The sequence below is a fragment of the Sarcophilus harrisii genome, chromosome 1 (genome assembly GCF_902635505.1).
Source record: "Sarcophilus harrisii chromosome 1, mSarHar1.11, whole genome shotgun sequence".
Lineage (NCBI taxonomy): Eukaryota > Metazoa > Chordata > Mammalia > Dasyuromorphia > Dasyuridae > Sarcophilus > Sarcophilus harrisii.
In genome coordinates, this window is record NC_045426.1 from 464973888 (window position 1) to 464986758 (window position 12871).

Here is a 12871-nt window from a genome sequence, read left to right on the forward strand (position 1 = left end):
TAAACCTGTATGGTTTATATCCATCATCTCAATAATCCTCATAAAAGTCTTGTGAAGTAGATAGCCTAACTGTGAGGAAATGAAGACCCATACTTTTAGAGATGCAAAAATTAAGGATCAAAAAGGTAAAACTAATTATAATTGCTAGCATTATATGGTTCTTTATGGTTTCCAAAATGTTTTACATATATGTCTTCTGCAAATATGTTATTTCTATATAATTTCCTATAATTTTCACAAAAGATATTTAAGATAAGTGTGATTATTATTCACATTTTACAGATAAGAAAATTGAGGTTGAGACTTTTCAATTAAATGACTCATGATGTTACACAATTAGTAAGGATTATGAGGTAGGATTTGAATCTAGGTATTCCGGACTTTTAGATCAGAACTGCATCATCCACTTGCAACTCACTTGCCTAGGCAAATGACTTGTTCAAGGTCATATGATTATGTGACAGGATCCAGGACCCACATTCAGGTAATTATATTTCTAATCTTCTCATTTCATCATCCTATTTTTCATTTTTTTTCTGGTTCCTTCCAATTATACACTCATACAGATGACCATGATTTACTAGGTTAGTTGAAAAAAGCACCATCAGGGTTGCTTTGAGATGGTTTTGCCACTTTCCCAGCACAAAAGAAGAGTTTCAGGAAAGAAAAAAAAATTAACACAAAACCAAAGCTTCAGTTATACCAGAGAACTGTAGCAATCATATAGATTGCTTTAAAAAAAAATTTACCTTTAAGTAACCTTGCCATAATTATTCAAGATATTTAAGACAGAAAACCTTTGGAGAGCTAGAAATATCTGGATAATAAGCTCAGCTCTCCAATAGATATTTTTTTACTAGTATTTATCTAGTTTTTGTCACAATTTGTAGTTAAGGATTTTGAATTGCTGTTTTAAAAGACCACAAAAAAGTCATTGTGGAATTTTATGGTAGGATGACCTCTCTGAGATAATTTGCTTTCTACCTTATTTTTTTCTTCACTGTGGTGGATTATGACAGACAGATTATTCTAGTGAATAGCAAGGATGATAATGTTAAGAGAAACAATAAATTCTTATATTTGCTCATTTATATTTCATATTTCATATCTTGGCAATTAATGTCTATAAAACTAGGGATAGGAGAAAATTCCTTTTTTTTACTATCTAAAAGTCATGTTTACCTTCACAAGCTGACATTTTAACTTTGTCAAGAGTCCATTTTCTTGCATCCTTCCCTTTCAGGCCCAATCCATAGGCTTCTGCCAGCTCCCGAGGACTGAACAACAGATCTATAAGTTCACTTAACAAGACGAATTCTTGACGAAATTTATGCTGCTTTGCCTTCTGCAGTACATTATACAGTTTATTAGGGTCCAACAGTACTTCAGAATATGCATCTGAATTATTAGGATCAGTAACCAAAGGCTCTTCATTTTTACCCTGGGAAGATAAAAATAGGGAACAAAAGTAATGTCCTACTTTTAGGGTATTACCATGTCAGCACAGGCACTCATATAGTAGTAGGATGACTATTCTCTAGATTCCAGTGACTCAGATGTAGGTCCTATTTATTCATTTCATAGACAAAGTAATTTTGATCTATAAGCATAATCATTTTTACTTTGTTCCAGAAATTAGGACTAGGAAAAAAAAATAAAATCATTGTCTTTGGTGCTACTCCATACACCCAGTCCTTGCATCTTGAGAAGAGAAACACTTTTTGAAGTTCTAGGGGAAAATTGTCATCAAAACAGGGTAGTAAGAGGCCATTTTTCATCCATCCAGAATGAGAAGAGCATGGATATCTTTAGCTTTGGTCCTCATAGAGCATAGATTTCAATCTAAGATATTCATCTTATTGGGGAATAATTCAAAATGGACATATAAGCATGAGTAGATATCTCCATGAGATATAGAAATGACATAAGGAAAGCAATGAAGTTGGTTATTGTTCTATTGGCTACTCCTTATAGTACTAGGTTAAGAAACAGGAAGACATAGGTTCAAATATTGTTTCTAATCCTTAACTAGTTGCATTACCATGGGGGTAAAGCCTCAGTTTCCTTCTCTGCCAAATGGGAATACTAATACCCATGGCATTTACTTCAAAGGATTGTTGTGAGCCTCAAAAGAGATTTGAATAAGCAAAACAGTTTTCAAATTTTAAAATGTTATATAAATGACTATTATGTCTTGGTGGAGATGACACCATAGAGAAAGAAAATTCTATAGAACAATGAAAGAAATAGGGAAAGGAGGAAAGAAAATATGAGCCATTGTTGTACTTCCTCATTGTTGTGTTGTGAGTTCATGGAAAATGAAAGGAAAAGAATATCACGGGGCATAATTTTTTTGGCCTTCCCGTTGTACCAGAGATGAATCAGAATTTGTTTCTTCTACGTTTATGGAATGTTTATAGTACTGTATTGTAAAATTTAGGTTAAGCATTTGGTCATAGACTCTGGGTCATCTGGCAGTTTTTTAATATTGTCTGCAACTTCCACAAAACGCCCAGAAGTTTCTCCCATTTATTTCTTGTGCTGATTCATGATATACTGAAAACGTGATTGGAGAAAGTTGCAATGTGGAAGGGCCTTTATGATTGTCTGCTTCTTAAAAACAGAAACTACCTCTTTATTAGTTTTCCTTTTACCTGCTACCTCCACCATTAAAATACTAAATTTCTTGAGGGCAAACATACGTAGTTTTACTTTTCTTTGGATCCTCAATGATTAGCACACTGCTTGGCACATAGTAAATACTTAACAACTGCTTGGTGTCTGAATATAATACCATAATTAACTAACCAGGGTTATAAAACTATGATCCAGCAGTGTCTCTACTGGTCTATCCCAAAAAGATCATAAAAGGAGGAAAAGCATCTCCATATGCAAAAAAAAAAAATTTGTAGCAGCCCTTTTTGCAGTGGCAAGGAACTGTAAATTTAAATAGATGTCCGTCATTTGGGGAATGGCTGAATAGGTTATGGTAATCAAATGTAACAGAATATAATTGTTCTATAGGAAATGATGAGCAGACTGATTTCAGAGAAGCCTGGTAAGACTTACATGAATTGAAGCTAAATGAAGAACCAAGAGAACATTGTACACCGGAAGAACAAGATTTTGTGATAATCAATTGTGATACACTTGGCTCTTTTCAACAGAGGTGAACAACAGAGGTGTGACAATGCAATTCCAACAGACTTGTGGTAGAAAGTGCCATCCACATCTAGAGAGAGAACTATGGAGACTGAATGTAGATAAAAGGATAGTATTTTCACATTGCTATTATTTATTTGTTTGCTTTTTAAAATTTTTTCTTGTTTTTTTTTCCTCTTTTGATCTGATTTTTCTTGTGTAACATGATGAATATGGAAATATATTTAGAAGAACTGCACATGTTTAATCTATATTCACTTGTCTGCTGACGTGAGGAAGAGAGAGAAGGAGAGAAAAGTTTGGAACATAAAGTTTTGTAAAGGTGAAGGCTGAAAATTGTCTTTGCATGTGTTTGGAAAAATAAAATACTATTTATAAGTAACCAGTCATATCCAGTATATTAATTAGTATTCAAGGATCTGGCTAGCATTGGATACTAGCAGAGTGGAAAGCCACTACTACATATGCAATAAATATTGACTTGAAAGAAAAGCTGAAAATTGCCACCACTGGGTCTGGACCACACTGTGATAAGGGTAAATGTTTCCATGAAAGAAACATCTTTCAAATTTTCACTTGGATAGACATAACCAAATCTGCCCATGGATAAGGAATAATAAGTAAGTACTTAATATATGTTTGTTGATGGATTGTTACTATGGATAAAAGAATTAATTTTGCTTTGATGTCAGCTTTTGACATCATGCTTCCTGTAGAGATTTTTTATGTTTTTTCAACATTTCTTATATTTTCAAAGTGAAAATATGTGTTACAAACCTGGAGCACCCAGTGGAGTAGATACTTTCAAATATTTATAAAGAAGCCAGAAATGTACAGCAATGGAATCCACCTGAAATTTTTCCACTTCTAGCCTGTAGCTAACATCTTTTCCAACTCAGGACCCAGAGATGTATGATGCCAAGCTAAACAAGGCCAAGGCAAACAGATGTGTCATCCAGCAAATCCTGGACACCAAGAAAGCTGGCACCTTGCCGACCACAACAAGGAGCAAATTCCACTGGTGAGTCATGATAGCCTTCAGGAAAACAGTTCAAGGGACAGATTGGATAAAGAAAAGTTAGGGAAAAGAAGCTACCCTCAAGGGTGGATAGGTTTCAATAGCAACATGAGGAGTACACATTGCATGAATAATAAATGCCAAGAGCTACTCTTGCTGAAATACTCAGATAATTGAGGTTAAATATGTTTAGGTTTTTTTAAAAAAAAATATTTAGACAATTTCCCAAAATTCTACCTTGCAAATAAAGTCTTATTCTGAGTTGAGTGATTTCCTTTTAATCTGCATTAAAAACTCTATAGAATCTACTCTTTTTTTCCCCCTGAGCAGTGCAGAGGAATGTCTATCTCACAATGAGGAGAGGGGTCAGTGAAGTATCCTTCACAGGGGAAAGAATATTGAAACTGGAATCACAGGATCTGTATTCAAATCCTATTTCTGATGATTACTACTCTTGTGATCACTTAATCTCCCCCTAAGTTTCAGTTACCTCATCTTATAAAAAAAAAAAAAAAAAAGATTTGGACTAAATGACTTCTAAAGCTCCTTAAGAGTCAACTAAATAGTCCAATAAAAGTATTGAGTGTTTAGTCTGGAAGATTCAAAATTCCAGCCCCAGATGCTTACTAGCTATGTGACCCTGGACACTTAACCTCTTTGTCTAAGTTTCTTCAAATGCAAAATAGCATATATTTATCTTCTTTCAAGGTTATTGTGAATATTAAATAAGATAATATTTGTAAAGTATGATATAGTAGGTATTTAATAAATGCTTATTTCTTTTCTTCCCTTCTTCCTTTCCTTTCTCCCTAATTCCCTCTACTTCTTTCTTCCCTCCTTCCCTTGCTTGGGAGGCTTGGGAGACCTCTCTCTATTACAACTGCCCTAGAAAACAATTTCTATTTATTCGCTATATAAATTGTTTCATTCTGCTTCAAATTTGGCCCTCTTCAGTAATTTAACCATTTCTGTTGAGGCATCCATTAAACCTTCCAGACTTCCCAAGTTCATAACATTAGCACTATCTTCAACTTCTCAATCTCCCTCATATTACCCTTATATGTGATTTTAGTGGCTAAATCTTATTTTTTATTCCTCCATAACATCTCTCAAAATTGATCCCTTTTGTTCACTCACATGGTATCCACCTTAGTTCAGGTCTTTAACATTTCTCATCTAGATTATTCAAAAACTTGATTATTGCAAGAAATCTGCCTCAAATTTTCCTACTTTCCCATCTTCTGTAGCCTGCCTAGTGCTACCAAAGTAATTTTCCTTAAATGCAGAACTAAACTGGTAGCCTCTTACTTTGTATGATTCCTTCCTCCTCCTTCCTTCTATCCTTCCTTCCTTCTTTCTTTTTCTTCTTCTTCCTTCCTTCTTTCTTTCCTCCTTTTTTCCTTCTTTCCCTTTTCTTTCCTCTTTCATTTCCTTTTTCCCTTCCTCCCTCCCTCCCTTCCTTCTTTCTTCTCTTCCCTCTTTCCTTCCTGTTCTTCCTTCTGTTTTTCCTTCCTGTTCTTCCTTCCCTTCTCTCTCCTTGCTTCCTTTCTTTCCTTTCTTCCCTTTTCTTGTTTCCTTGCCTTCCTCTCTCCCCTCCTCCTTCCTTTGTAGTTTTCTTCCTTCTTTCATTTCTCCCTTCCCCCCCCCCTCCTCTGCGGCTTTCTTCCTTCTTTCATTCCTTCCTCTCCCTCCTTTCCTTTGTGGCTTCTTTTTTTTTTTCACATTCTTTCCCTCCTTCCCTCCCTTCCTCAGTATCTTCCATTTTCCCCTCCTTCCTTCCAGTTCTAGATCTATGATCCTAAGTCTGAAAAGAGAGAGAATGATACAAAATACAATGGAGGACCAGAATTAGAATTATCGTCACTATAACAAGACCAATCAGGATCCTGGGTCAAGAAGGGATGTTGGAAAAGCAAAAAAGAAAAGCAGAGAGAAAAAGGATTTACAGTGTGCCATATACCTGTACTCACTGCTCTATACCTTCATGACACATACCTGTATGTCATGTAAACAAAATATGACTATGAAGCTCTTTTAAATAACCACCTAACAAAAGTTTAGCAACTCCGTATGATAGCTTTATTGAATTCAGGGTAGAATACTAGGCTTGAAATCAAGAAAATATGAGTATTGATCCTGCCTAAGACAATTAATACTATGTGATCCTGGGAGAATTATATGATTTCTCTCAGTCTCATTTTCCTCATCCATAAAAATGGGGATAAGAGTATCTAATTCCTATGGCTGTTGTGAGAATTAAATGTATGTAAAGCACCTTGAAATCCTTATAGTGCTAAGTTAGTTATCACAATTGTTATTTTATGCACTATAAATGCTACTAGAAGACAATGTTTTAAATCATTTATTTCATTTAAATCATAAATCATAGATTTTTGAACACCTTGTCTCTGTATAGAAAAGAATCATAAATAATTTGAGTATCCTGACAACTTAAGACATGTTCCTCCAATGTTTATCCTATTGGAAGGCAGTTATGAAAAGAACATCATTGAATTGAAGAGTATCAAGAAGAGGGTAGTAGGGAAGGCACAAAGTTTAGATTAGGTCCCAGGTAAATGTTTATAGAGTTTTTGGTCCAGTCTAAGGAAAACACCATACAGAAATAAAATAATTTCCAGTGTGTGGGCTATGCTATGTGTGGAGGGAAAGAGTGTCATTTCATTTGGGATTTTAAAGAATATTTATGAATTAAACAGTCCAAAAGGAGGAGAAATGCCATTTCAAAGGAATTATGTGAACAAGGAATGATATGAACAAAAGCATGGAGAGAAAATTCACAGGGTATATGCAGAGAAAAGATATCTTTTTGGGGAATAAAGAAGAAAATAATATGAGATAAAGCTGGAAAGATATATTTCTTTCCAATTTTGGAAGGACTTAATTTCCAGGAAGAGGACTTTGAATCTGATGTAATAGATTGTAGGCCTTTGAAGATTTTCTGAGTAAACAAATGACATGACTAGACCTATGCAAAAGGAGAAAAATACATTAAATCAGGCTTAACCAAGATTCTAGGTGAATGGTAATATGGTCCTTTTTTAGAGTGGTTCTTATTTAAAAATAGGAAAGAAGGAATAGATTTTTTTAAATTTTTTAAAGGTTTTTTTTTTTAATTTAATAGCCTTTTATTTACAGGTTATATGTATGGGTAACTTTACAGCATTGACAATTGCCAAACCTCTTGTTCCAATTTTTTTCCTCTTTCCCTCCACCCCCTCCCCCAGATGGCAGAATGACCAGTAGATGTTAAATATATTAAAATATAAATTAGATACACAATAAGTATACATGACCAAACCATTATTTTGCTCTACAAAAAGAATCAGACTCTGAAATATTGTACAATCAGCCTGTGAAGGAAATCCAAAATGCAGGTGGGCGAAAATATAGGGATTGGGAATTCAATGTAATGGTTCTTAGTCATCTCCCAGAGTTCTTTCACTGGGCGTAGTTGGTTCAGTTCATTACTGCTCATTGGAACTGATTTGGTTCATCTCATTGCTGAAGATGGCCAGGTCCATCAGAATTGGTCATCATATAGTATTGTTGTTGAAGTATATAATGATCTCCTGGCCCTGCTCGTTTCACTCAGCATCAGTTCATGTAAGTCTCTCCAGGCCTTTCTGAAATCATCCTGTTTGGTCATTTCTTACAGAACAATAATATTCCATAATATTCATATGCCACAATTTATTCAGCCATTCTCCAATTGATGGGCATCCACTCAGTTTCCAGTTTCTGGCCACTACAAAGAGGGCTGCCACAAACATTCTTGCATATACAGGTCCCTTTCCCTTCTTTAAGATCTCTTTGGGATATAAGCCCAGTAGTAACACTGCTGGATCAAAGGGTATGCACAGTTTGATACCTTTTTGAGCATAGTTCCAAATTACTCTCCAGAATGGTTGGATGTTTTCACAGTTCCACCAACAATGTATTAGTGTCCCTGTTTTCCCACATCAGAAGGGATAGATGTTATGAAGTCAGGGATATTGTTGCGATTTTTTCCCAAGGAAATTATTACCCTAATACCTACCATTTGGCATGGAACTTGCACAGAGTAAATGCTCCTCACTGAACAATTAAAACTGACTTGTTTAAAATAATCATGCCATATCTGATGGTGTATTTTTAGGCCTCATCTTGACTGTTTACTGAATTTACTCTTCTGAGATAGTCTTTCCTTTTCTAAGTACATGACAAACTTTATATTTCTGTCATCAGATCATTTCACTCTATACCCATTTGCTTATAAAAAACAGACTTTCACATAATTCTGATTATTAACAAAAAAGGCTTTGCTTTTCTATCTTATTTAGCAATTCTTCTATGCTTCCACCTTCAGCCTTTATCTGTGTCCCATAACTAAGAAAATTTCAGTCTGTTACAATGATAGCAGTGTCAACTATCCAACACCAAAATGTTTTGAATTGGCCGGTGCATAAAGTACACACAAAGGATTCAAAAGAAAATTTGGCACAGATATGCCAAATTGTCACAAACTAACAGAAGAGTATAGTAACTGACACTATAAAATTTATATCATCAAAATATTGACCCCCTGCTAAGTACAGAGAGGCCCTGTGCACATTCCATAGGGTTGCAAAGAAATGCAGGATATGACTTCTGATCATGGAGCTTACAGGATTCTTAGGTGAGTTTGCTATTCTGACTGATGCTTTGATTTATTCTTCTAAAAAAATCACCTTTTGATTCCCAAAATTCCATGTGGCATTGTTGGCAGAGTATGGCTCTCTCTGTATGACTACCAAATTATGTTTTCCATGATCAGTTTAGGGTTTGGGAATTTTTCTGATTAAAAAAAAAATATGTTTTTTCCAAAATGTAGGATTTGGCAGACTATAGTTATTATAGTATTTGAAATAACCTAATTGGCTCTTTTACAATTTTATTATTTCAGTCAAAAAGACAGTATATGACAGATTTTTTATTTTCAAACCTTTATCATACATGAAAAATCACAGATGGCAACCTCTGATTTCACAAGATAAGACCCTGCCTTCAAGAGTAAGTAAGCTCAAGGACCAGGAGATCATTATATACTTCAACAACAATACTATATGATGACCAGTTCTGATGGACCTGGCCATCCTCAGCAACGAGATCAACCAAATCATTTCCAATGGAGCAGTAATGAACTGAACCAGCTACGCCCAGAGAAAGAACTCTGGGAGATGACTAAAAACCATTACATTGAATTCCCAATCCCTATATTTATGCCCACCTGCATTTTTGATTTCCTTCACAAGCTAATTGTACAATATTTCAGAGTCTGATTCTTTTTATACAGCAAAATAATGTTTTGGTTATGTATACTTATTGTGTATCTAATTTATATTTTAATGTATTTAACATCTACTGGTCATCCTGCCATCTAGGGGAGGGGGTGGGGGGTAAGAGGTGAAAAATTGGAACAAGAGGTTTGGCAATTGTTAACGATGTAAAGGTACCCATGCATATAACCTGCAAATAAAATGCTATTAAAAAAAAAAAAAGAGTAAGTAAGCTCAAACAAATGCAGAAATACAATTGATAAGGAATTAGAAATGTTAACTATTTCACAAAATAGTTCTACCTCCCTCCAAAGAAGACATATGGGCTGGTATAATATTAGAAGTAATTCAGAAATCAACCTCACTAAGAAAATAATTCTTGCACTTCATTCAAATGATCATTTTGTTTATAGGCAGCAAAGAACCTTCTCAATTTCACCAAGTCAAAGTGAGCCCTGAGGACTTCAGATATTCACCCCCCTGGTGATTTAATTAAAAGATAAAAGGCTTAAAAATTGAGAAACAGAAAAAGACTGATTAAAAAGTAAATGCAGAAATGAGAAGGGAAGGGAAGTAGAAAAAAGAAACAGCTTACATAGGAATAAGGAAACAAACAGGAAGAAACCATTAAAAATAAGGAGAAAGAGGAAGCATATCTTTTAAGATTAACAAGAAATAAGAAAAAATAGAAGTAAATGTACATTGTGTTATTTTTCAAGATAACAAGATTAGAGTAATAAAATATTTAAGGAAATGTGTCAAATTGTATTGATTCTTATTTACATATATCATGTTTGCTCAACATCCTTTATTTTGGTTCCTACAATTTCCTCCACTTTTGGCAGATGACAACCAGAAAAGCACATTTCTATATGTATTGGCAGCATTGACATAATAGTTCTTGCTATAAACTCTCAATTTGATTGATCAGTTCATTGTTTGTTAGTCAGCCAATTCTTTGTGAGCCCTTTTGGGATTGTTTTGGCAAATACTGGAATGATTTGCCATTTTCTTTTCATTTTACAGATAAGGAAACTTAGGTAAATGTGGTTAAGTGACTTGGCCAGGTCACACAGCCAGTCAACATCTAAGGCAGTATTTGAATTTTGGTCTTTTTGACTTCCTGACTCCAGGCCTGTGATCTATCCACTGGGACACCCAATTGACCCAGCTAATCAGTTAGAGATTGAAAAAGGGCCCATAGCAGGAAGGACAAAGCTGCTGCTGTTGAGTTTCATTGAAATTTACATTAAGAATGGTTTAGGAGACCTCTATTACAACTGTTCTATAAGACAACTTCTATTTATCCACTATATAAATTGTTTCATTTTGCTTCAAATTCCACTCTCTTCAATAACTTAACTATTTCTGTTTAGGGAGCCATCAAACTTTCAGACTTGCAAATTCATAACATTGACATTTCTTCAATTTCTCAATCTCCCCCATATATAATTTAAGTGTCCAAGTCTTATTTTTTTTCCACCTCCAAAACTGGTCCCTTTTGTTCACTCACATACCACCCCTACCTTAGTTCATATCTAACTTCTCTCATCTAGATTATTGCAAGTTATCTGCTGCAAATTTCCCCACTTTTCCATCTAGACTACCTACCGCTACCAAAATAATTTTCCTTAAATGCAGAACTAAACTTGTGGCCCCTCACTCTGATTGGTTCTTCCCAAAACTTTCATTTTTAAGGAGGATGACCAAGTCAACCATGTCTTCACTTTTCCCAGTCTGTAATCACAACTTTCCTGAGGACTTTCCACATGTCAAAGAAACCTCTTCACACTGGATCCTCACTCTACTTTTCCCTGGATTACCTCTCACTTTGGAAAAGCCTTCTGCTCCTGTTACTTCCATTTTCAACAGGATTTTCTGAGCAAACATGATTTTATTCCTCTCCAGGCTATGCTTTTGACTCAGGATTTTTTTTTTCTTTCATACACTTACCTTCACTTGTCCTTCTTATCTCAGTTTTATGTGTTGTTTTTAATTACTAAGGGGAAGATAGGTGATTCTGTGGTTAAAGCCTGGGACCCTGAGTTCAGAAGTCAGAAAAACCTGAGTTCAAATAAAGTCTCAGATGTTTACTAATCATGTAACTCCGGGCAGATTATTTTACCCTTTTTGCCCCAGTTTTTTCATCTACAAAATGATCTGGAGAAGAAAATGGCAAATCATTCTATTACCTTTTTCAAGAAAACTCCAAATGAGGTTACAAAGAATCAGACATGACTGAAAAATGGCAAATTCCTTTACTCAAAAGTATATTTTCTGAGGACAGGAACTGTTTTTCTTTATGATTTTATTGACACATCATGACAAACTTGATAAATGTTTGCTGGTTTGACTTTACTCCCCTTCCCAATCAGCTTTCAGGTTACTGAGACCCCTATTATCTGAGAAAGTCAGATAAGAATAACAACCAATAAAGCTCCTTCTTTTTATCTTTCCCCTGACCCCAGCCATTCTAATAAGGCTTTTCCTACCCTACAGATGAGTTAAGAGTTGCCAACTACAAGTCTTCCAGTGAGATGGATCACAAGGCTTTATCATGCATACTGCCACTGTATCCTAAAATTCTCTGGCCCTTACCATCCGATGTTCATCTGATTCCTTTATATGTCATTCTCTCTCTATTAGGATATCACATGACTGAGGGCAAGAATTATCTATTTTTTTTTAAATTTATATCCTCATCAGAGCTTACAATAGTACTTAATAGCTGCTCATCCATTCATTCTGATATTAAAGAATTCAAAAGTATCAAAATGCTATTTAGAAAATCTATCATTATTATGGACTAATGAATTTTCTTAGATCAGCTAATTGGTATGGTGAAGTTCATATCTAACCTCAAACACTTGCTTAGCTGTGGGATCCTGAGCAAGTCATTTAATTATGTTTGCTTCAATTTTCTCCTCTGTAAAATGAGATCAAGAAGAAAATGGCAAAGTACTCTAGTATCTTTCACAAGAAAACCTCAAATGAGGTCCTGAAAAATTGGACACAAATGAACAACTATTTTCTCTTTTAACTGAGATTTAACTATAACTATATTACAGGTAAGATAGTATAGTCCAATGGATTGGGCACTGGACTCAAAGTCAGGAAAACCTGGGTTCAAATATGGTTTCAGGTACTGGATCTATGATCTTAGCAAATCCATTAACCTTTCTTATTCTTTGATATCTGTATATGTAAGTTGAGGATTTCGGATTTAATAGTCTCCAAGCCTTTCATTCAGCAGAGGTGGTAGACACTACAGGACTTTGAAATACTCATCCAGAACTACAAGTAGGCAAGATTATCATTTTCCTGGGTGGGTTATACGCATCTTCAGAACATAAAGACCTAAACATCTGGGAAACAA

At 34.9% G+C, this 12871-nt stretch overlaps 1 protein-coding gene across 6 annotated transcripts in view; it reads right to left on the reverse strand.

Moving 5' to 3' along the window:
• LOC100926624 overlaps nt 1-12871 on the reverse strand; it is a 199215-nt gene that overhangs the window by 92330 nt on the left and 94014 nt on the right. For 5 of the 6 annotated variants that reach the window (XR_004230940.1, XR_004230941.1, XM_031946380.1 and 2 more), the window contains one exon: nt 1183-1441. Coding sequence is in view for 3 of the 6 variants with exons in the window: in XM_031946380.1 (XP_031802240.1) it covers nt 1183-1441 (259 nt within the window). In the remaining 3 variants the exon portion in view is untranslated. Of the gene's footprint in view, nt 1-1182; nt 1442-12871 lie in introns of those variants that run through there. The other variant, XR_004230943.1, reaches the window with a different exon arrangement.